This window comes from Zootoca vivipara, chromosome 13 (assembly GCF_963506605.1).
Source record: "Zootoca vivipara chromosome 13, rZooViv1.1, whole genome shotgun sequence".
NCBI lineage: Eukaryota > Metazoa > Chordata > Lepidosauria > Squamata > Lacertidae > Zootoca > Zootoca vivipara.
Genome location: NC_083288.1, coordinates 26,902,110 through 26,927,334, shown reverse-complemented (window position 1 = coordinate 26,927,334; position 25,225 = coordinate 26,902,110). Strand labels below are relative to the sequence as shown.

Genomic DNA, 25,225 nt, shown 5'->3' with positions numbered 1-25,225 from the left:
AAATGAACTCTGTGGTTTCAAAGGAACACAAAACGCTGCACTGAGTGTGGGTTTACAAAGAAAGGAGACAGAAAACGCCTGCAAGCTTCGCAGCTGCAAAAATGTGACCAAAAGAGAGCGTGGGAAGGATGGCCAAGTAAGGTTTTCCACAGTCCTGCCGCCTCCCCTTTACCACCTATGCAGAAAGATGCTCAATTTAGGTCAGTTGAAGAATTCAGTGTTTTTTTTAAAAAAGCAAGCAGTCCTTATCCAGAGTCCTTCCAATTGAACTTAAGTGTTAATCACATGACACTTTTTTTTGGGGGGGGGGTCCTATACCACACCTGCCCTGCCTCCATCCCATCACACTTACGCAGAGGGTCCCAGGAGGTAGACTCTGACTGACCTCCGCTGTTCATCCGTGTGTTGGGGGCAGCGCAAAGACCTGCAGGAAAACGGGAAAAGTCAGGGGCGGGGCACAAGCTGAGAAACACAGGGGTACCTGTTCCTAAACGGATTGCTATTCCAGAAATGGATAAAGCATAGTGACGGCCTTGGAATCTGTTCCCTGTGTTCCTCATAGCTACCAAGTTTTCCCTTTTCTCACGAGGAAGCCTATTCAGCATAAGGGAATTTCCCTTTAAAAAAGGGATAACTTGGCAGCCATGGTGTTCCTGCGTTATTTCGCTTCCCAAACTGTTTGTGGGTCTTTGGACTGCAGTAAAGAATGTTTGCGCTATTCCGGAAAAGGAGTAACTAAGCCAGTCATATGAAGGGCTCATTTGGGTGCTGGAACATACAACCAGGAGCATCCTTTAAAAAAGATGGGCCCCTTGGTCCAGTAATAAACCCAGAACTGTGTATTTTGCATAAGAGTTCCAATTTGGGAAGTGGGCAGGGCACTGATTTCAGGGACTTTCTGGACCTCAGCTGTCTTTCATTAAAAGCAAGTTGGTCGCTCTCATGGCTGCAAAACAAGAGGCTTGCAAGTGTGGGGAAATCTCAGTTGAAGCCTCAGAAGCCAGAGTGAGGATGCTGACCAGGATTTCTGCTCATAAAGACATGGGGCTTCCGCAACCTCTCCATGGCTGCATGACAGAAGTGGAGAATCTGTGGCCTCCCAGGTGTTTTTTCTTCTATAAACCCTGACCATTGGTCATGTTGAATGGGGCTGATGGGAGCTGGAGTCCAACGTCTGAAGGATAATAGGTTTCCCACCAGTGTTATGCAAAAATTAAAAATTAAAATTATTCTTTAAAAAAAAAGCCAGAGCTTAATTTCATAATTTATACAAGCTGCCCAATTTTTATCACAGAATTTGAATGGACTTTTTAAATATAAAAAGCATGGGGTGAACACAATCCTGGATATTCTACATTGAGGGCAGAAAGCTACCCATGCGGACCATCGATACTGCCTGTCAAATGCATGGGTCTGTGGATCTGTACACTCCTGTATGATATTCAGATTTCCCTCTCTTCTCTGATAAGGTTTTAGCCATAGTGTACAATTATGCCTTACAACACCAACATTTGCCAACCCATTAGTGTTCAGGCTGACAAGAGAAGCGAAGGCAAAACTTTCATGGTAGAAGGGAGGTAGGAAACACAAGCTGGTGGACAACTCCCAGTCTCTTCACCAGGGTTAAGGTGTCAGAAGCAGCGCAAAAGCACTGGGCTTAAAGGAATACCAGTGAGCCCAATTAACCAACAACTGGGAGCATAAACAGCAGGCAAGCAAGAACTAAGGTGGGCACTTGGCAACTGAACACATGGCACCCATTGCCATCTGGGGAGGAAGTTATCCATCGCCCCAACAGGCAGTCAAGCCCAATGCCAACATCCTTCCACAGCCAGTCATAATTCTGGGGAAATTGGGTGGTGGTGGTAACACTGGGCTTAATTTGTTGGTTACAGGAATCATACAGCAAGTTTTTCGGCAGTTCCTGCACAGCTTCCAGTGGTCTGAATCTGTCCTATGACAATGACTAAGGCAGGTCTGTTTGCTGGGCCACGTGTGGTGACTTAAACTAATAATAATAATAATAATAATAATAATAATAATAATAATGCTTTTATTATTTATGCCCCACCCATCTGGCTGGGTTTCTCCAGCCACACTGGGTGGCTCCCAACAGATTATTATTAATAATAAAGCGATAAAGCATCAAACATCAAAACTTCCCTAAACAGGGCTGCCTTCAGATGTCTTCTAAAAGTCAGATAATTGTTTATTTCCTTGACATCTGATGGAAGGGCGTTCCACAGGGCGGGTGCCACTATCGAGAAGGCCCTCGGCCTGGTTCCCTGTAACCTCACTTCTCGCAGTGAGGGAACCGCCAGAAGGCCCTCAGAGCTGGAACTCAGTGTCCAGGTTGAACGATGGGGGTGGAGACGCTCCTTCAGCTTTACTGGCCCGAGGCTGTTTAGGGCTTTAAAGGTCAGCACCAACACTTTGAATTGTGCTCATAAATGTACTGGGAGCCAATGTAGGTCTTCCAGGACCGGTGTTACATGGTCTCAGCGGCCACTCCCAGTCTCTTCCAAGCACGCAGGCAAAGAAACTTCCTCAAACTCATTAAGAGCTAGTTCCCTTTTAAGCTATTGATAAATGACCAGCAAATAAAAAGGTGCATTGTGACAGGCAAAGCAGCAACAGCGAGCTGCAAGGGTAGATTGAAGAGTCGGGAAGATTCCCACTTCCACCTTCAGCCTGTGCAAGCAGTTTGCGAGCTAATCCAACTGGAAATACACTCCCCCCCCCCCCGGCTTCCAGGACATGTTTTGGCCCCAAGCCTAAATTCTGAGTCAACGGCAGAGAATGGATTATGGTGTGGGTGATCTTTCAGATCCATCGCAGTTAACCTGGATTTCCACCCAGCCACCCCAAGCAGGCAGTCTTGTGAATACCTCCCGCTCTCCTCGAGACCTGGGAACGGTTGCACCAGCAGAGGAACGGGAAGAGGTTATGGGGCTCAATAAAGTAGAAGGAAGGGCTGCTCTCACCGTGTACACATCTTCTTGGTGTGCTCAGATATCACCCCACATTGCTACGGAGAAGGAAATATACGGCGTCAACAAATTAAAAGCGTACAGCAGCAAACAAATCAAAGTCCACCGAGTGTGACAGAAGTGGGCTGGCCCCTTTCAGCCAAGCATGATACCACTAATGCTCTAGCTGGGGAATAAGGAATTTATTAGCCGTTCCCTGCAAACCAAACCAGAGGAGGCTACCTGTTTCATCTCTGCTTATGTTGTTACTCTGGCCTTTCTTAATCAATGGTTGCACTCAAAACAAGTGTCTCACGCAAATGTATTGGGGGGAGGGGGAGGGAGCTCTGAAGGAAGGCAATTCTTACTTTTACACATTCTGAAAAGTAAACGGGGGGAGCAGGGTTGTAAGAATCATTTTTGCCGCCAGAAATTGAGGAGCAACACTCTAAATGCAGGTAGAGTTCGCAGAAATGCCATGAGGATTGCCGGGATAAAGACAAAAGTTACAGTGGCTCCGAGAGAGGCTGAAGGAGGAGGACAGAAAGTTATCGGGAATGTGGAGGCCGGTGAGCCAATATGGCCTCCCTGGAAACAAGCCTACCTGGGGCAGAGCCTGGTCTCAAGGAAGCTATGAACGACCCTACATGGAGGTGGAGAAGACCGACATTCCCACTCAAAGTAAGAGAGTGAAGCCACGATCCCTGGCAAGGTCGATACCACTCCATGGGGTAAAGACAAGGAAACCTGAGAGGACCCACACCAAGGGCTAGGCAGCAGCTCACAGAGTGCATCAATATATACTCCTGAGCACACAGCTTTCTTTCACATCTCTGTCAACCACTGTCATCTCCACGTTGCTAGTCAAGGCCTTTGCGGCAACCTTCACAGAATTTTAGGAGTTGGAAGGGACCCTTAGGATCATCTAGTCCAACCTGCAATGCATCTAGTTCCTGCATTGCAGGAATGTGCACTGTCCCATACGGGGATTGAACCTGCAACCTGCTTACCAGCCCCATGCTCTAAACCAGGCATCGGCAACGTTTTCCAGCCAAGGGCCGATGCATTCCCACGGACTATAGTCCCTGGGCCGGACATTCGCAGAAGCTATTTCCGGTGCCGTGCTGCCCATGTCCGGGGCACCGGAAATAGCTTCTGCACATGTCCACAGCACCAGAAATCACTTCTGCGGCTGCGCAGACGCCAGAAATCACACCTGCGCAGAAGCGATTTCCAGCGTCTGCGCAGGCGCCATTTTCGGCACTGCTTGGTGAATCCCTGCACCGCACTGGTTTAGTGCAGTGCGCAGGGGACTTGCCGAGCAGGCGCCTAGGTTCACGGGCGGTCTGTGGGCCGGATAAACGGCCTTTGTGGGCCGCATCTGGCCCATGGGCCGGACATTGCCGACCTCTGCTCTAAACCAACTGAGCTATCCAGGCTGACCTTGTGCTTCAAAACCTATCCCTACAAAGCCTTGCCTGTGCTGCCTCCTCTGCTGTTCCCTGTTCCGCACACCCAAACAAACAAGTCAGTTGGGGCTAAATAAATATTAAAGGTAGCATTTCGTTGCAAATAGCTAATCTATCTGCCGAACACACCGTGGGACTTGGCTAAGAGATGTCATGGCCCCTCCGGCTATCACAGACTTGGATGCTATGATTTCACAAAAGAGGTTCTGGTAGGAAGCCATAGCAAGCAAGTCATTTAATTGCAGTCAATGACCAATAGCAAAGAAAGTCATAGTTAACAGGCAACCCTTGCAGCCGATGGTGCACGAGAGCAAGAGGCAGAAGGAAACTCTGGTACTCACCGTAGTGAGCAAAGTACGGAGCTCCTCAGGGCCCAGTGTTTCATAGTTGATTCCAGCAGAGTTGTTATACTATTGGAACAGAATACACACAGACCAAGGCACTTTAGAGGTTACACAAATAAGAGGGATTGCTTTTGGGGCCCAATTCTCCAAGGTCATTCTCTATTCACATGGCTCTCATACCGTGGCCCTTGAAAGTCCACTCAGACCCCAGTGGACGCTACACAGTACAGCTCTAGGGTTTCCTGAAGTCCTCTGAAGAGGGACATGAGAAGTTGAGAACTACGGAGACAAGCTAAACTCACCTTAAATGGGTCCGAGTTACCACTCAGTTCCCCTAGGAAAAAAAAAGAGGATGCATATTAATAGTGATGTCTGGCCTCCGCCTTAGGAAATGCACAAAACAAGCATGCCGGAGAACTTGGGATGCAAACCCATGAATTTCATTTGTATATTTCAGGCATGTCCAACTCCCAAGAGAATGTGATCTACTCCCACTATAAAAAAACAAACAAACAACTGGCAGTGAACTACTCATTGGATTGACCAAACTTGTTGAGCTTTTTGGGGGGGAGCCTTCAGCAAAGTTGTTGACTGGTTGGACATGCCTGATATATTTTATCTTTGTACAGTAGCACACACAACACACAAACACAACGTAATACGCATCCAGCGCAGCTGAAAAGCTCACTTTGCTCCAAGGGTGCAGAAACTATCAACAGCCAGGTGTTGCTGGTCTACAATTCTCAAAGTAACTGACCGTTGGCCATGCGAGCTGTGGCTGGTGGGTGTCCGAGTACAGTGACATCTGGAAGGCCACACAGTTTCCCCCCGCCCAGGGCTTTACTCTCCCAGCAGCACTGAGGGCTTATTAGGAAGGAATGCAAGGGCAAGTGATGAGTTGAGGGATAGGCTGAGTGTCATAGGATCATAGTTGGAAGAAACTGCAAGGGTCACCCACTCCAACTCCCTGCAACGCAGGAATATTTCGCCCAATGTGAGGCTCAAACTCACGACCCTAAGATTAGGAGTCTCATGTTCTACCAACTGAGCTATCATGAATCTCCGAGCAGGTCCCCCATTCTGCATTGTGGTCTCAGAGCTGTCCTGCATAACGCCGGTTCCCAAGTATTTTCCCAACACTCTCTTTCCATTGGCTCCATCTGCATCTGGTCTAAAGAACTGCTACACACCATCATCATCTCAGATAGTCACATTATGTGGTGTATTAGGCCCCATTTGAAACTTCCAATTTTGTGTGTGTGTGTGTGTGTGTTTTAAAAAAACCCTCTCTCCCTACCTGCCAGACCAATTTACCCCAATCTACTTGGATGCTAGATCTTCATTAACACAGAGAAGTATGCTTAAGGAGCCCAGGAAATGCTGCTATAGTGTGTAAGGAGGGAATGAGCGAGGAGAACCAACACACATAATGCACTCACCATTTTTATGTTTCAGGGACTTGGATCGTCGGGGCGAGTTGGGATTCTGAAACAAAAGGGGAAGAGCAGCAAAGGGTCATTAAAAACAACAACAACCAGAACTCCTACTGCTAACCTTGAAAAGTGACATCAGAGGGGACTATGGAACTTTGCTTCAATATACAATTACGGCTCCGAGACTTTTATATGCAGAAAGATGGAAGGGCCTGTTATTACCAGCAACGGAAGAATGGCTGTTAAAACTAACGGACTTAGTGGAGATGGGGAAACTGACATGTTTAATCAGGGGAAAGTCGTTGCTAACATTTGTTAAATGATTGGAAAACTCCCACAGGCTTTTGGCGTGAAAAAGAACAAGAAATAATGACATTTGGATTTGAGGATTGAAGATAATATTTGTTTATGGAAAGTGGCTTTGCTGGGGATTATATTGGAGTGGGTGAAGTAAATATTGCTTATATATAGCCGACAGATGAAGAATCAGAAGTCCCTTACCTTCTGAATTTGAACTCTCTCTCTCTCTCTCTCTCTCTCTCTCTCTCTCTCTCTCTCTCTCTCTCCTCTCTTAACCTCTTTTCTATTTCTCTTTCTTTCTTTATTTCTCTCTCCCCCCCTTATGTTTTTACTGTATTTAAAGTCTTAGTTTGGACAAAAAAGAGAGGGGGAAATATGTTTGATAATAAATTATGTATTTTTCTCTATAAACCCTAATAAAATTACTTTTTTTAAAGAAAAAGAAAAGAAAAGTGACATCAGAGAAAGGTAGGGTTGCCAGACTCAATAGTGGACAGGACTTCTGTGCCTTTAATTGCCCTGCTCTCTTTTGAGTCTGGAAACCTTAAAGAGAAACCAGCAGACCCTTTGCTTGGAAATTAAACAAAGGGTCTGCTGGTTTCTCTTTCAGGTTTCCAGACTCAAAAGAGAGCAGGGCAATTAAAGGCACAGAAGTCCTGTCCACTACTTGAGTCTGGCAACCCTAGAGGAAGGCAGTGGTCAAATGGCCAAAGTTAACGAGCCCCCAAAGCAGAGCACACCTTGCCATAACCAACAGAGCAGGTGTGCTGTCAACAGTTAAAAATTAAAAAGAAGGCTCCAGATACACAGAAGTATATTTACAGGATCTTTGTGCAACGGAGTTGGGGACCAGAATCACTCAACAAGCTGCTGGAGCGGATCCTCCTGAGAAGCTACCAATCAGAACAAGTGTGAGTAAAATCTACCACCAGGCCATTCCAAAGGATGCAGCCCTCTCCATCAACAGCCTCCCCCCAACCCTCCCAAGATTCGGCAAGCAACATTTGGCATATAGGTTAAGATTGATAAAGTTGAGGGAAACCAGCAGGTCTGCTCACATGCACAAGGGATGTGTGTCTTTAGGTTTTTTCCTGTACTGACAGCTCTTTGCAAAAAAAAAAGTTAGAAAAGGTACACCTCATTTAACTGTGCCAGTATGCGTAAGGATAGTCTTACCTTATCTGATTTTCTCTTTTTTGCTAGGAAGGAAAAGAGACGAGACTATTTTAACAAAACACCCCGAGAACATACCAAAGCCTCTGCTAGCTCAAGGGCCAGTTCTGACAAATGCTTTCTGCAAAACCTTCCAGCGTTTCCCAAACTCGGGTCCCCGTCTGTTTTTGGAATACAATCCCCATCATTCCTGACCTGCTAGCTAGAGATGATAGAATATCATTGTGCAGCATTCTCCTAAGTCAAATGATGATATTCATCAACATACTAAAGCAGGCATCCCCAAACTTCGGCCCTCCAGATGTTTTGGACTACAATTCCCATCTTCCCTGACCACTGGTCCTGTTATCTAGGGATCACGGGACTTGTAGGCCAAAACATCTGGAGGGCCACAGTTTGGAGGTGCCTGTGCTAAAGCCTTGGCCTACCAATCTGGAGGGGAGGAGAGAACTAACCCTGTTATGTCTAGTGTTTTCAGGCTAGTTCCCCCCCCCCAAAAAAAATCCTGTGCTTTCTTTATAAAGCCAAGCACCGGATGCAAATGGACATCTTTTGAACTGGGCCACATACTCCCATAGGCCAGAGATGCTGGGCTGTGCCCCGAAAGCCACTGGACTTCTTCACAAGATTATCTCTGGGGTCTCTGACCCCAAGTTCTACCTGGGCACCATAATTTTTCACTTAAGAGTTGGCAACTTTAATTCTGTAGCAGACCTGAGCAAGACACTCCCATTACCCTTCACCGTTTGTAGAACCCCTTCTAAAACAAGGATGGGGAACCTGTGGCCATCCAAATGTTGCTAGACTTCAACTCCCATCAACCCTACCATGGTCCATTGTCAGGGATGATAGGAGTTGTGGTTCAGCAACATCTGCATCTGTTAGACCGGTCCCTCCTCTACTGTATTGCCTTAGCTGCCCACCTAAAGGAATTTCTTTTGTTCCATCTGTAAATCATTTCCGTTTTCGTCTAGTTACAGTTTGGTTTATCCGTATTATTTGGACACCCTTTCCTTTGAAGTTTTATTGTTGTAAGCCAGAAAACAGTATAGAATACGCTATTTATAAACAGAATAAATAATATGCCGCCAAACCCCTCCCTTGTCTTACCTTTCTTCTCAGATCCATATGACCAGTCATTATCATTTATATCGTCGTTGTCTTCTTGGTCACTCTCGGATTTGTTCATGTTGTTACTGCTTGCTATCCTGTAGCAAAAGGAACGGGAAGAGAAAAAAAGAAAGTGAGCTAGACAGCTTCGCGGTGGGAGGAGGAAAAGTCTGAGCAGCAGTTTCAAATGGAAAGATGACGCTTAATGGTGATTAACTTCCCCTGAAAGTTACATGGCCACGTCTGAAGGCTGACTCGTAACTAACAGGAATGCCTGCGTTCCCACCGCTAAGTCTTCCTCTGCAAAGTGCAGGCACAGGGCTGAGTTCTATGACACATTCTCACTTCCCACAAAGAGGTGAAGCCCCCAAGCAAGACTGGCAAATATCTACATGAACTGAGCACGTGGCCCTAGAAGCTGCTCCCACACCCATGCCAACAAGGCAAGGGGGTTCTTGCAGAAAAAGGGAATTTTAAAAAAGGGGTCCCTGTTGGTGGAAAGTTTGAAAACCCTGCTATTAGGATACAGTGTAATGGAGCAAGCAGAGTCAAATCCAAAGCCACACTCTCTTCTGATTTGTCGCCAGCAGCAGGTTCTTAAATATGCCATTGCAATTATAGCACTTTTTGAGCGTTTACAGCAATTCACACAAAACCCCTCAGTACTCCCTTTCAATATCCCTCTGAATTCCGTGTAATGATGTAATGATCCCCATTTGGAAGACCGGGGATGGGAAGAAGAAGAAAAGAAGGGTCAAGACAGAGAACAGCAGCTTTACCAAGGCCATTTGGACCTGGGAAGGTCGGGGCAGAGGCAAGATTTGAACCCTCTTAGCTACGACTCCAGACCAGACCAAGCAATTGCTAGCGTTGATCTGGGCGGTATTTTCCAGCCATGCCAAGTAAGCTTCTTAGCGGTGCAGAATTTAGGTTCAGCACAGCAAAGACATCAAAAAATTGATTTAAGTGCAGGATATGCACAACCTGGTATGAACCAGAAGCCAAAAGTTCACCAGCTTTTGTTTTGTTTTTTGTTTTTTGCATTTGTTCCTTCTTCCAGAAATCCAACCCTCAGCCTTCTCACAACCATCACCACCCAAAAACACCATTTTGAGAGGTTTGGTTTTCAGGCAAGGCTTTGATTCTCAGACCTCACCTCCTATTGGCAATGCGGCTGCTGTTCCGGCCCATGCCGAGGCACTTCTCCAAGTGTGGGGCGAAGCGGGAGGCGGCAATGCTTCGGCTGCAGTTTGGGCAAACACATTCCTTGTTCTTCCACTGGTTGTAGACCTGGCCAAAGATATCCAGTCCCGGCTGATCTACAATTTCTGGGAGCAGGGAAGAAATGCGAGATGGTTTCTCAAGTGGGAGGATGGGGAGGGACTGGCTGAATCCAAAGAAGTGGTGGGAGGTACCAGCTGGGGAACCCCAGTAATTCACCAAACCACTTCGATCCCCTCTTCTTAAATCCTGCAGTCTCGAGCAAAAGATTTCCGAGGCTACTTTAAGCTCATCCTGCCACCAAGCTCCCTTCGTCGTGCAAGCTCCTTGCAGCACGGAACGTATTGCCTCTGGAGCAATTCGTTCTGAAGGCACCATTCTGCAGTTCCCCTGCTCTTTATATGTGCCAGGCTGTGGTCTGGATTTAAGCACCCTCCCTTTTTCCAAGCATAAAATTCTGCAGCCCACCATTATAAGTGGCTTCTTAAATCACTCACTTTAGAAGGTGGGGGGGCGGGGGGAAAGAGAGAAAGAAGTAACTTTTAAAAAAGGAAAATGAACCTTTGGCAGCTGTGCTGGCATTAAATATATGCTTGAGCACAAATTTAATCAAGGAATTGGATTAGAGTCAGGGATCAGCAAACTTTTTCAGCAGGGGGCCAGTCCACTGTCCTTCAGACCTTGTAGGAGGCCGGACTATATTTTTTGGGGTGGGTGGGTGGGTGGGTAAATGAACGAATTCCTATGCCCCACAAATAACCCAGAGAGGCATTTAAAATAAAAGCACACATTCTACTCATGTAAAAACACGCTGATTCCCAGATCGTCCGCTGGCTGGATTGAGAAGGCAATTGGGCCGGATCCAACCCCCGGGCCTTAGTTTGCCTACCCATGGTTTAGACCAGGCATAGGCAACCTTGGCTCTCCAGATGTTTTGGAACTACAACTCCCATGATCCCTGACCACTGGACCTGTTAGCTAGGAACCATGAGAGTTGTAGTTCCAAAACATCTGGAGAGCCAAGGTTGCTTATGCCTGGATTAGATTCAAGGCATTAAAACAAAGAAGCACCCTTTAAAAATCTATGCTGGATTTCTGGTAAGGGGCAATGGGGTGGGGGTGGGGGACTGATTGGCTGCAACATATACTTACCAAAGTCCTTCATACTCTCAGGATCTGTGTCATCCAAAAAGAAATAGCCACATTTGACAGCCCGGTGGACCTCAAAGCACAAGCCCAGGCAGGCATCCTCAATCAAGTCTGTATAGATATCATGAGCCACAGCCTAGGAAGCAAGAAGACCAAGACCAAGAACAAGACTGGTGAGAGCCATAGAGAACAAGAGCAAGGTTGAACTGGGAGCAGCACCCATTGCCCATGGTTTAAGCCTCTGAGTCGGATTCCAGTCCAAAGTTCAGCCCCCAGAACACACTCTGGAATTGTAGAGTTGGAAGGGGCCACAAAGGTTATCTAGCCCAACACCCTGCAATGCAGGAATCTTTCACCCAGTGTGGGGCTCGAACCCATGACCCTGGGATTAAGAGTCTCAGGCTCTACCGACCAAGCTACCCAGCCAAATTAATGTACATTGCTGCATCCTGCTAAAAGGATTTCCACTAGCCCTGTCCCCCTCTCACTCCCCAATTCTGTTCTCAAGAATACAAGCAGCATCTACAATCAAAACACTGCCTGGAAGACTTCAATCCTTCTTCATGGCTGTTTATTTTATTTTTTTAAAGCAGACCAAGGGCTGTTTCAGACACGATAATGTGGAGGGGAAGGTGTTGGCCAGGGAATGCAACTGGCTTGCACTTCCACACCCCAGGACACACAAGTCATTTGAACTAGTCTTAAGTGGTTGAGGTCACCCAGAATTGCCTACACTGCAGTACAATCCTAGATAAGTCTACTCAGAGGTAAACCACAGAAACGAGAGTGAGTGTAGCCTCATTCTAAATTCCCAGGGCACCAAAGTCAAAAGAAATGGCAGCAAGGCTGTGAAATTGTAACCATGCAAAATGAATCAATATTCCTAATAGATGTCAGAATAGGTTGTGCTTCCAACACACAATCAATACAAAGGATGAAGTCTCTTTATTAAAAGGGAGGAGGAATCCCAATTTCTAATATCCTTCCAGCAACTCTCATGATGGAAAGGCTCTGGGGCTAAAGTCCTGGCTTGCATGAAGAGTTTGGATTTGGATTTGATGTCCCGCTTTAACACTACCCTACGGAGTCTCAAAGCCGCTAACATTCTCCTTTCCCTTCCTCCCCCACAACAAACACTCTGTGAGGTGAGTGGGGCTGAGACACTTCAGAGAAGTGTGACTAGCCCAAGGTCACCCAGCAGCTGCATGTGGAGGAGCGGGGACGCGAACCCGGTTCAACAGATTACGAGTCCACCGCTCTTAACCACTACACCACACTGGGATGAACCTCTGCATCTAGGAGAACAGGTCCTCTACCTCAGGCTTTTCATGAACTCATCAATTTCTGCCTGCCTTTGATGGCACTGCTCCTTCCAAATCCTTGTAAGAAGCCTTTCAGCCTCAAGGGAGGCAACTTACCTCCAACTTGCTGTTATCCAGGCCCGACAAAGTCATTTCCTCCATTTTCATTTGCAAAAGCTATTGGAGAAGATGCGGAGAACGCAACATAGCAGAGGCCAGGCTGAAATGGGAAGGGATCCCCCTGCGAAGACAAGACAGGATTCAGTGGTCAGGCTGCAATCTCCATTCAAGTCGGAGGATGGGCTTTGTGAGTTGAAAAAGAGGACAGTGATGTGAATTCTAAACAACTATATATTAATTTAGAAGCACCTACAGCTCTGGAGAGAGAGAAAAGAAGAAACAATGCTTTTAGCTGGTGCAGCAGACACCATTCTCAAAGTATTCCCTTCTGTTTGAAAGAGAATGGAGAATGCTTATTTGAAGATGGCACCTGCCTCCTGTAGTTTATGTAAGCCTTATTATTATTATTATTATTATTATTATTATTATTATTATTATCTACTGTCTGGTTGAGGACACCTCTGAAATTGACTAAAAAGTTTAATTGATTAATCTAATGCAACAACCAACTAAACACTGCAGCCTTGGTAAGCAGATTAAATAATTTTCTAGCAAGTATATTATATAAGCATATTATAAGCATATATGCATATTATAAAAGGAACGTTTTTCCAGTTTTCTGTCTGGGAGCTTAAAACCCCCACTTCTATCATGTAGAACTGTTTCACAACAGCCTGACTCCAGAAATAGGAACAAAACAGAGCCACTGTTAAAGCCTGTTTGTTTGAAGAGGCAAGGAACAAATTAAATAACAGTGATGGCCATAGCTTTCTGACCTGGTTTGTAAAGTTTATTCCCCCCCTTTGCAGCCTCTGCCTGATGCCCTTGTCCCCCTTTGCCTCGCAACCTCCTTACCTGCAAGGCGGCTGCAGCTCCTCCCATGGCTCCAGGAGGGACACTGGGTATATCATAACCACATGCCACCACAAAACCTCCAGCCACACCATAGTGGGACTCAATTTGTTGTGTGTGTACCATTCTCTCTCCCCTTCCCCTGGCAGCCAGCAGCACTCACCATTTCGAGCTCCCTGTGCCACGATAACCTTCTGCATTGTGACTGGACTGCTTCCAATCCCTGGCCCTTTGCTGCATTCCCCTCTCCTTTCCAATAAGAGCATTTAAGGGTTCATATAATGCCCAAGCTCTTCAAGCATCTAATCTTCTTGCAACCCATACAAGAACTCTGCAAGGCAAGGCAACACTTACCATCCACACACTGCAGATTAGGGACTGGGGCTGAGAGAGAGAGTGGCTTGCCTGAAGCTACCTTGCTAATCCATTCCGGAAGTCCGTTCTTAAACCAAAGCGTTCTTAAACCAAGGTGTGCTTTCCCATAGCAGCAGGGGACTCAATTTACAAATGGAACACACTCAACAGAAGCAGAACATGTTCTGCTTCCAAGGCAAAGTTCACAAACCAAAACACCTACTTCCGGTTTGCATCGTTCTTAATCCAAGTTGTTCATAAACTAAGCTGTTCTTAAACCAAGGTACCACTGTATATTGGGTTAGGTATTTAAGCTACTACAAGACCTGATGTCAGGAGCGAGGCAGCAACACAACACACAGAGTAAGTTAACTCTTTATTAGAAGAAGCAGGGTCTGCTCATGAGTGCAAGACCTAATGAGCACAGCAACGCTTCTCGGTAGGTCTTGCCCCTATGAGGCAGCTGTGGAGACTGAAGGTCCCCGCCTTCCCACAACTGCCTATGTGTCCTCCTCCCCCAGGTCCTTCCCAAGCAATCCGAGACTACGCCAGTATGCCTGTCTTTGCTTCTCCTGCTTCACACCTCCCCTGGTTCTGGGAGACCAGGGAGGAGGGGAGCTTGTTGCAGCAGGAGGGGAACACACTCTGGTTTCTTCACCAGCCTGACTCATCTCTGCCTCTTGGCCTCACTCCTCTGCTGCTTCTGATTCTGGACTTCCTTCTGCCATAGAACTCTTCCTGCTCACTAAACCCTGTTACCTCTTCAGTTTCCGACACCTCCGCCTCAGTCTTCTCCCTCTGACTACCACCTTCCTCCCGTCATCCCACCACCAATCCCCTGGCTCTGAACTTTCATCCCTTTGGGGTTCCCCAGCTGGTGCGTCCCACCAATCCTCTGTTTCCAGCCAGTCCGTGACACCCAGTTGTTTTTGCTGTACCACATAGCGTTACCCATCTAGAACTGAAACTGCTGCTCAGCTGCTTCTCTGGCTTCTTCACCAGGCACTGAACACACACTTTCAAGCTTGCTTCTACCGTCATAAATGCTAGAGGGTTTGGTGGTTTTTTGGGTTGTTTTTTTTTAAGATGACATGAAAAGCTGAGATTTTCAAGATGCTGCACATAGCAAGCATCAAATTCCACAATGGCTTCTCCTACTACAAAACTGGGACATGCACAAAACCTGGCAGGAAATCCAAAGTCTGAGTTGAAACAGATTAAAGAGAGCAGGGCTGTGATTCTGGAGGAGCACAGACAAGGCAGACAACACAGAATATGGTTCTGAATATGGCTGAGAATCTCTGTTTCACATTTTTAAATTTTATTTTTACAAGCAACCTATTGCTGGACGCTTCTAGCCCTTGTGGTTACGTGTCTTGATAGCAACAATGCCTGCTGAAATCTCAGCGGCAGAGAGCACGATTAGTAAGATTCAGTGCTTGGAGGTGGGGTTTCGGGGTCTTTGCACCCTCCATGGCTAGCAAGGCCAGATTAAGTTATGCCAAGCGGCAAGAACGAGAAAGTAAAGTTGTGCAAATGGGCATGATTCCTAAGGACACAAAATCCAACTTAATGGTTTAGCACACAGCACCTGTTACCTCAAACCAGGATTATCCCCAAGTCAGCTTGCACCACCAGCCTTTAGTGAGTCATGAGCAGACGGCTTTGCCACCAAACAATAGAGGGACACTTATTCCCCTGGTACTGGTTTGAGCTAGACTGTCTAATCTCTGCCTCCAGAAACAGTTGTCTTAAGTGGGGAGAAAATCCCACTCACCAAATCTTGCCCGCGAAAGCTTCACTCAGTTGCAGCCTCCACAATCCCCCCAACTCTGCATCCCTAGCTGCAGCTATTAACTGATCTCGCAATGCAAGGAGGGGGAGAGAAGAGGAGAGCATATGAGGGAGAAAAGAAAGCACATCTCCCAGCATCGCTGTCAAGTTTTCCCTTTTCTCGCGAGGAAGCCTATTCAGCATAAGGGAATTTCCCTTAAAAAAAGGACAGCTATGTCTCCCAGTGCCTCCAATGGACAGGGGTCCTACACAAAGCAGAAAGCAAACTGACACTGACACCATCCCAAAACCGTCTGTGTCTCTGTATCAAAAAATGCTGGCACTATTAACAGATTGTGACACGCAAGACAAATGCATGCAAAGCAGAAAACTGACAGATTAAAGCAATGCTATCTACCCAATGCAGGGAGGACCAAGGAGGAGGGGAAAACAGAAATCTGAAAATAGTCAAGACTCCATTCCTGTGCTGCTGCTTTCCCAATCACCTCCCTGATCCATCATCAAGCCCCTCCTACTTCTACAAAAGACAAGACAGGAGAAGGGACCAGTCTTCAAAAGGGTTCATTAAAAGGATGCAGGCAAAAGTCCCCATCAATGAGAGCAACAGTCTGCCCAAATCACAGCAATTCTCCTTGTGTGTTGGACCCACGGCCATTTCCAGGATCCAGACGTTCCTGCTGACTCACCCTCTCCTGCCGAGAATGTCCAGGCTCTCAAGGAAAGCCACAGCCTGTGTCGGTAAAATGAATACAGGGAGGCAACCATGGAAAGGGAAGAGTGCTTGGAAGATGGAGCTGCCACACTGCTGGCTCAGTTCGGAGGTGGGGGAAAGAATCTATGTATTAGTGATACAGACAAAAAAGCTGCTCTGAAATATCCAAACCTGAAGAAGGAATCTGTGCAGCTCAAAAGTTTATTTCCTATATTTTAAAGACTATCTGATCTGATCCAAAGGGGGGGGGCTTTTCAATTTGTTCTATCCTTGTACTCAGGCTGGTATTTTGTTATATAGTATTTATAGGTGTGGAGAGAGAGAGAGAGAGAGAGAGAGAGAGAGAGAGAGAGAGAGAGAATGAGAACAAATCCCCTAGCTTTGCCAGGCACCTAGAAATTTGATACCAACATGAACGAAATCAAGAACTGAAAAACGTGTGTGTATAATTTTACCCCTTTCCGAGTCTGGCACTTTCCCTTTTTTTAGGGGTCTTGACATCTAAAAGTCTGCAATCTTTTTATCAATGCTGCAGTCATAACTAAAAAAACACTGGACTCTCAAAAGGAATTTTAAAACATTCCAATTTACCGAGGCATTTGATGGGCAGAAGATACCGGCAACCCTGAAATCAGTGGTTGAGAGAATGTTTACACACTTACACTTACACTTACACACACACACTTGACATGTTTGCTGCTGAGCTCTTTGGGAGTAACAGCAGGATATAAGATAGACAGACAGATTGCTGCATGCACATGTAAAATGCATGCAAACCTATACCCCCTTTCAAATACCAAATCTAATTGGGGGTGTAGAAGTAACCTCTTCTTGAGTTGCCATCTTCAGCTGGGATACCTAAAGAGGCAAGTAGACTGGTACCATTGTTTCACTCTTTAAATCACATTTCACTCGTCTTCCTCTCTTGCCATATTCCCTATTGAAGCAGGGACCAGAGACTGCCACCCGCCACCAAAGGGAAAGCCAGATATGGAAGGTTTGGCATAATACAGGGAGGGTGGGGGAAGCTAGCTTACAAAGAATGGGCCAGCTTGCAGGGCCTGCCAATAACTTGGGGCTCTTCCTAGCCCCCTATTGTTGGGAGAAGGGCTACTTCGACACCAGACACAGGCTTCATTTGCCTAACAATGGGCAAACAAAATCCAGACATTATGGGAGCCTCCTTTCCTCCAATGCCTCCCTGCGGCCAGCCATCTGGAATCAGAAGGATACCCACCACCCTGTCTAGACCAGAAGCCAAAGGGGGAGTTGGTCCCAACAGGAAAGGGACTTTTTTTTTAGGGGGACCATCAGCAGGAAACACAGCAATATAAGGAAATGGAGACCTAGGAGAACAGTTCTCACCGAACACTTCAGCCCCTCAATCTCAGCCCATAACTTTTGAGTGCTTGCAAGGAAGGAAGGAAGCAATTAATAGGGTTTTTTTATCAGTTTTCATTGGCTATCTATTTTATACATGTCTTAACATACCATAAAGTAAAGGTAAAGGGTCCCCTGACCGTTAGGTCCAGTCGCGGACGACTCTGGGGTTGAGGTGCTCATCTTGCTTTACTTGCCGAGGGAGCCGACATTTGTCTGCAGACAGCTTCTGGGTCATGTGGCCAGCATGACAAAGCTGCTTCTGGCGAACCAGAGCAGCGCACGGAAACGCCATTTACCTTCCCGCTGTAGCGGTACCTATTTACTTCTACTTTGACGTGCTTTCGAACTGCTGGGTTGGCAGGAGCAGGGACCGAGCAACGGGAGCTCACCCCGTCGCGGGGATTCGAACCGCCAACCTTCTGATCAGCAAGCCCTACCTAGGCTCTGTGGTTTGGACCACAGCACCACCCGCATCCCACTTGACATACTGTAGCCCACTCCAAACCTTAGCTGTGAGGCTGCCTCACCTATTTCGTATAGCTTCCCCTGAACCTCAAATAACTTTCTCTCCCACCAGGCCTCTCAGCCAACTCTCAAGCAGTCTTCCTCTGCTCCCTGACTCAGCACTCCCAACCCATTCTGCAAAGCTGTTTCTCCTCTCACCCCGATACCCTTCCCCAACATTTTGCTTCACTCTTGTGTCAATCTAGTGCCTCTCTGCATGCATGGCACCACATCAACCCCAATACAACCATATTCCCAATTTGGAATGCACTGTCAGAGCAGTCCTACTTATGCCTCCCTTAACTTAAATCCTTGAGAATAAATAGCCCTTCCCGAACTTGGGTCCTCAGATGTTGTTGGACCACAACTCCCAACATTCCTAGGCAACAGGGCCAATTGTCAGGGATGATGAGAGGAACATAATTTTTTATTTAAAAAAATCCTGATTGGCTGGCTATCTGCTTGGCCAATAACAAGTGATTAAGGAGGCAGCCCACAAGGGCCTAATGCTCCTATTTTGCCACGTGCACTTTCTTGGAGCAATCCTGGTTTGTTTCTGGCGGGAGAGGGTGATTGCTGAGGCTCCCGTTTTGACCAGATGAGCTCGCGATCCAGAACCTCCAGATCAGGTAAGAGCAGTGGTGGGGTGGCAATGGGTAAGACTGGGCGAGCAGGAGCTGCTTGTTCCTGCCACCAGTTCTGGGCCCGGTGGCAGCCTGGGCCTGACTCTACAGGGTGCAATCCACTCCAGCGCCTAGCAGATCAGAGTCTTCGGGTGTTGCTAAGGGGCGTAAAGCCCATTGGCAGTGTCGGCCCGGCTCTGCAAGGTGAAATCCACCCCAGCGTCTAGCAGAGCAGGGCCGCCTGGTGCTGCTGACTTGCATCTAGTAAATAACTTAAGTGTCTACTCGGAAGAAAGTCACACTGAGTTCAGTGGGTCTTATTCCCTGATTTGGGGGGAGGGGGTAGTGTTTTAACTAGGTAGCCAGGATTCCTCTGGAAGACAATATCTCTTTGCACCAGGTCAGTGAGGACTGACCTCAGTAGCTTTTCCCCTCTGTGTCAAATAGCTGGGGTCAAATAAGTGTTGTTTACTTTTTATAATAAATTGAAGTTGGAGGTTCCAGATTCTCCTTCCTTGAGGGTTTCTAAGCAGGTTGAATGGCCATCTGTCATGGATACTTCAGCTGAGCTTCCTACACTGCAGGGGGGTGCACTAGAAAGATGACCATTAGGGTCCCTTCCCCTTCCACGATTCTATGTTTTTCTGCTTCAACAATATTTCATTATGTTGCTATCATTTTACGTATACAGTCATACCTCATGTTACGTCCGCTGTGGGTTACGTCTTTTCAGGTTACGGACGCGCTGAACCTGGAAGTCCCGGAACAGGTTATTTCAGGTTCGGCGCGTGTGCATGCGCAGGGTACTAAATCGTGCTTTGTGCATGCGCAGAAACACCGAATTGCGTCACGTGCGTGCACAGACATGGCGCTTCAGGATGCGGCCTTTTCATGTTGCGAACGGGCCTCCGGAATGGAGTCCGTTTGCAACCAGAGGTACCACTGTAATTGTATTCTGTATAAATTATAAAATTGTATTCTGTATAAATTACAAAACCTGTTCTATTTACAAACAAAACATTTAAATAGCTACCTTTCTACCAGTAGGCTGGGGGGCCATGGGTGTAGCCAGGACTTTGGGGGTGGGGCAGAACCTCATATTTGGATTGATTTTTACTTCTTGGGGGGTAGCTGCCTCCCTGCTCCCCTGGCTACGCCCATGGGGTGGGTACAGGAAGGAAACGAGGTCGCAAGTGGGCCATGGTCGAAAAAGGTTGCTATAAGACATAGAACCCATGACCATTTCTGATCCTGAAAAGTTGTGTCTCCACCGCATGATTAAACAAAATGACTGTTACATTAGGAAACTGTTGTTCTTCCCCACTCCCTTAAGCAGGGTATAATTTGGGAGCATGACACACACCCAGAAGCATTTTGGTGGTAGAGAAGGGCTCAGGCACAAATCCCCACCGCAGAACAAAATTCTCTCTCACCTGGATGTCCTAATCCCTGATACATGTGGTGGGCAGGCTGCAATTACTCAACAGCAAGGGCAATGGTTTTTCTTTCTTCCTGCTGGAATTTGTGTTGTGTACAATATGAGTGCTTTCTGTTATTTTCCTTGGTATATTATTTGCCCTTAGTTATATATATTTTATAAAATAATAGTAATAAGCTAAATGTGCACTTAAAAAACACCCAGTGAGAGCAATGCACTCTAGGTCTGCTCAGAGGCACCCTTTTGTGCTTAATACTTCTGTTTATGTTTGTGTTGTTATAAAATGAATAAAAAAGTTTTTTGAACAGAAAATAGAGACTGTTCCCAGCAACTTAAGTTGAAGCATATTATGTAAAATGTTTCAGTTCCTGGTCTCTATGGCCCAACTGGTCAGTGCATCCGGCTGTTAACCAGAAGGCTGGTGGTTTGAGCCCACCCAGGGACAGCTGTGGGGACAATCCCTGCGTTGCAAGATGACCTTCGGGGTCCCTTCCAACTCTGCAATGCTATGATAGTGAGCAACATTCACCCTGCTGGCTTCTAGTGTGGTAATGACCATCCATGGAAGCACTTAATAAAACAAAAAGAAAAATCCAGCCTGCAACCTGAATGTGCAGGATACAGTAAATTACTGAACACTTCTTCAAAATGCTTCATTTGAAATATTTATTTGCATTGTACTTTAAATGCACTAAAACTGAATTTGTCAGGCGACTGGATAGTGGGTGGAACTAAGAGAGGTATCCAAAGCTACTATACATGTTGATCAAAGAGCAGAGAAACTGGAAAGTCATAGGGAAGGTTAAGATATGGAAGTATCTTAACACTAGGTCACAGGAAAAACAGCCTTCTCTCTTGGCTTAAAAACAAAGAAAAACTATTGGCCTTTGTCCTGTTCATTGGTGAAGGTGTCATTGGTAGGCACTAGAGACAGGGCCTTTTTAGTTGTGGCCCTGCAGATGCTAGAATTCAGTTCCTCAGGAGCCCTGCCAAGACTGATTTCTGCCAATCTTTAGATGTGGGTGAATCTGGTGTTGTTGTTTAGGTATAACGGTTATAAACATGTAAAAAAGATATATGATATGAATTAGATTAGAATATATTTGAAATTATGAAATAGAAATTGCTAAGGATAATTTTTAGTGAAGCACAGATAGGGGGGACATGAGGAAGACCCATTACAATGTAAAGGAAAGTGATGGATAATTAAGAAATTTTATTGTTGTTTCTTTATTGTATTGTTTAATGGTTCAACGGTCATTACCTACCTAGTACAGCGTGATCAAGCAACTCTCAAGGAATATACTCTTCATTAATTAGATTTTACCAATTTCTGTGAAACACCCCCAGCAAATTCCTACTAATCTTGTTTTCCATACTACAAACACTGTCATTCACGATCTCCCTCCCATATTCTGGAAACAGGCTCTGGGAGTGAGATCCACTTGAAATCATACCTGGCAAAACAACTGAGTTAGTGGTGGTGGGGGCACATTCCAACACACACACATTTTTTCATGCACCTGGTGAAGATTCAGCCCATCTGAAATTGTTTCTGAAGACAGTCAAGACAACGGTACTTTGTGGGCCAGCTTGTCCAAACTACAAGAGTTGTCATTTTAGATCAGTTTCTCAACTCTGTTTTGTGGACTACAATTCCCATCATCCCTGGGCACTGGTCCTGCTAGCTAGGGATGATGGGAGTTGTAGTCCAAAAACAGCCAGAGTCACAAGTTTGGGGGGGAAATGCTTTAGATCAGGCATCCCAAAACTGCGGCCCTCCAGATGTTTTGGCCTACAACTCCCATGATCCCTAGCTAACAGGACCAGTGGTCAGGGATGATGGGAATTGTAGTCGAAAACATCTGGCAGGCCGAAGTTTGGGGATGCCTGCTTTAGATCAAGCCCACATTCTAGGTCTGTCACGGCCGTTACATCACACAGGCACCAAAGCATACCCCTCTTTTCCTGCCTCTTCTTACCTACCAGTAAGGCAGCAGCAGCACAGACTACCTTGGAAAGTGGTGGGCTCTCATTCAATGCAGATTTTAAAGCAGAGGTTGAATGGCCATTGGTCAGGAATTCTTTAGCTGCGATTCCTGCAATGCAGGGGATTGGACTTCACTAGGTGATCCATGGAGTCCCTTCCAACTCTACCATGAACTCACATATTTACCTCTGCTATTACGTTTCCCCCTTATCATGGCCAGGTCATCTTAACCTTTTAATCCTATCTTCAGCACACCCACACACCCAAAAAAAGACCTGGGCCTAACCCCTGCCAGAGCATATCACTTCTGTGCCCAGTCTCCTTCCTTCAACCACAATGTTGTCAACCCCACTGTTTCAAACTCAATATCCCCCACACCCTATTTAATTGCTGCATTCTCATTAACTTCCTCTCCCGCCCCACTTATTTACTTTCTAATCCCTTCCTTAAGACTTATAGCTGCTTTCCCAATCTTTCTCTTCCCCTGCCCCACCCTTAATACCACCGCACCTTTCTCCCCTCTGCAACATAACTTAACTGCTTACTGTATTTCACTTGCTAGCCCCTCAAACCCACTTTAAGCACTGCATCACACAAGTCGACTTGCCAGCCACATCCCATAGCTGACTCTCTTTCCTCCCCCAGAAAAACCCAGACTCACTTTAACATCCTCCTCTTCTCTGCTTACTGAACAACTGCCTTACCAGAGCAATGGTACCTGAAATCCAGCAGCAGCTGGGCAGAGACCAATGAAGCTTAAAAGCAGGGCATGAGGGCAGCAGCCCTTGCCCATTGGATGTCCCCCAGCATCTGGTATCCAGGGATAAGTTGCCAATGCACATGGAGGTATGGATCAAAGTATAGTTAGCTGGATGATTGCAATTTATAACTTATGCCTCCTACGTCTTTTAAGAAGCATGCTTCTCTTTCTCCCCTTTTATCTGCACAACTACTGTGTTAAGGGAGGGTGGCAGGCCCAAGGTCACCCCGCGGCAAGTTTCATGGCTGAGGGGTGGATTCGAACCTGGGTCTCACTGGTCTAACAACCCAACCACTGCCCAACACTGGCTCTCAGCAGATCTCATCTATCAGGAATTTCCCTAATCCTTTCTGAGAGAGCATTGGGGGGGGGGGGAGAGAGAGAGAGAGAAAAAGTGTCCCGCTGGATCAGGTCAAAGGTTTGTCCAGCCCAGCACCCTGCATCCAGCCAGATGCTTCTGGGAAAGGCATGGATGCAACAGCCCTCGCTATTGTTTTGCTCCCTGACAGAGATATACTGAATGTGAACATTTGGGGAGGAGAAGAAATAAAGACTCTGTTGAGCCATCCTGTTTAACAACTGCTCCTCCATGGAGTCATCTTAATTTCCGTTTAAAGCCATGCAAACTAACAACGCGCACCTTAATCCCCCTCCAAAAAAATAAAATAAAACCCCAAATCCCTTCCTTTTGCTTCCAGCGCCCCACACTTATTTACCCTCCCCAACCTCTCCAACACCCCCTTCCGTCCTCCACCCCACCCTTTCCTCTCTGAGCACCCCTAACTCCTCCCACAGCACCCCCACATAGGCACACACAGAGAGATTTGCAAGGAGAGGGGCTGGAGGCAAGCAGCATCCTACCCCACCCCATGGACTTACCCCACGCACAGGCAGGCAGGCAGGAAGAGGAGTCCCCTCACCACCGGGTCCCCCTTCCCCGATTGCCCGTGCCTGCCCCCCAGGCGGCCTGCCGGGCCCCAGGCGAAGCAGCCATGCCCCCTCCCCGCCGGGCCCCAGCTCAGCGCAAGGCCCCCGGCAGGAGGAAGGGGACACAGGGACGACGGCAGTGGGCAGGGCGCTCCGGCCTAGCACGTCCACCTCCTTCTCCGCACCACCAGCAGCGGCGGCGGCAGCACCACCAACATTGGCGGCGGCGGCGGCAGCAGCAATAAGGGAAGGGAAAGGCGGGTTGTTGGGGGGGGGGAGGCGGAGAGGCACCTTTTGCAATAGGCGCGCAACCTAGCTTGTTGGCTCCGGCAAGGGGGCGGGACCTGCCGGAGTACAGGGGAGAGGGAGGCGGGTGAGCCACAGCGCCCAATGCGGGAATTCGGAGCGGCGGGGAGAGGCCAATCGGCGCGGCCTCCTGCTCCTCCTACTTCCCCCTCTCGCCCGCCTCTCCCTCCCTCTCTCCATTTCTCGTCATTCAAGGTTGTGCGCGAGGAGCTGGTGCTGCCGCTGTTTGCTGCTGCTGCTGCCGCTGTTTGCTGCTGCTGCTGCTGCTGCTGCTGCTGCTGCTGCTGCTGCTGCTGCTGCTGCTGGCGACTGCATTGTCGCTCGGGTGCCGCTGACTGGCCGAAGGGACGCAGCGCTCTGGCCACTCGTCTTCAGTGCCTGGGCTAAATCAACGCAGGGACACATCATCAGTATTATTAATATTGTTTTAAAACACCTCTGAGCAGGTGCAGAGAGCTGTTTGCAGAGAGAGGGAGTAACTCACTACTGCGGGGCTCGGACATTATTTTCAGACTTTCAACTCTGGAACCCATAAAGTAGGAAAATATTTTTTTTGGGGGGGGGATAGTGCCCCTGAGGGAGCAATGGCAGCATTAGAGGGATTTCTGTTTCCAGGCTTGTGTCTTGGCATGTCTCCTATTCTTTCGCTCCCCTCCCCACCCCAAATTGCTGCTGTCCCGCTCGATCGAAATGTCCCGCACAGCTCCAACCTCTAGCGCCATCTCCCCACATTTGGATGGTGCCAGTTTAAGGGTCAAGCTGCTGAAATCCAAGCCCCACATTGAAAAATGTCAGTCCATAACGTCTTTATAGAGTTCTGGTTACAGGTAGGTAGCCGTGTCGGCCTGACGTAGTCGAAACAAAATTTAAAAAAATGCCTTCCAGCAGCACCTTAAGAGACCAACTAAGTTTGTCATTGGTATGAGCTTTCGTGTGCATGCACACATCTTCAGATACACTGAAACAGAAGTCACCAGACCCTTATGTACCGTA

At 47.2% G+C, this 25,225-nt stretch overlaps 1 protein-coding gene across 4 annotated transcripts in view; it reads right to left on the bottom strand.

Annotated features, from left to right (window-relative positions):
* Positions 1–24,230, bottom strand: part of ATXN7L3 (ataxin 7 like 3) — a 30,591-nt gene extending 6,361 nt beyond the window's left edge. The window contains exons 1-12 of one of the 4 annotated variants that reach the window (XM_060281524.1): positions 23,879–24,230; positions 19,509–22,348; positions 12,587–12,710; positions 11,172–11,304; positions 9,955–10,126; positions 8,799–8,896; positions 7,692–7,714; positions 6,222–6,267; positions 5,085–5,116; positions 4,780–4,848; positions 2,985–3,028; positions 353–424 (exon numbers count right to left, since the gene is read on the bottom strand). In XM_060281524.1, the coding sequence (XP_060137507.1) occupies positions 353–424; positions 2,985–3,028; positions 4,780–4,848; positions 5,085–5,116; positions 6,222–6,267; positions 7,692–7,714; positions 8,799–8,896; positions 9,955–10,126; positions 11,172–11,304; positions 12,587–12,637 (740 nt within the window). In that variant the 5' untranslated portion in view covers positions 12,638–12,710; positions 19,509–22,348; positions 23,879–24,230. The remainder of the gene's footprint in view (positions 1–352; positions 425–2,984; positions 3,029–4,779; positions 4,849–5,084; positions 5,117–6,221; positions 6,268–7,691; positions 7,715–8,798; positions 8,897–9,954; positions 10,127–11,171; positions 11,305–12,586; positions 12,711–19,508; positions 22,349–23,878) is intronic. The other 3 variants (XM_060281525.1, XM_035136122.2, XM_035136125.2) reach the window with 3 other exon arrangements.
* Positions 24,231–25,225: the final 995 nt, after the last annotated feature.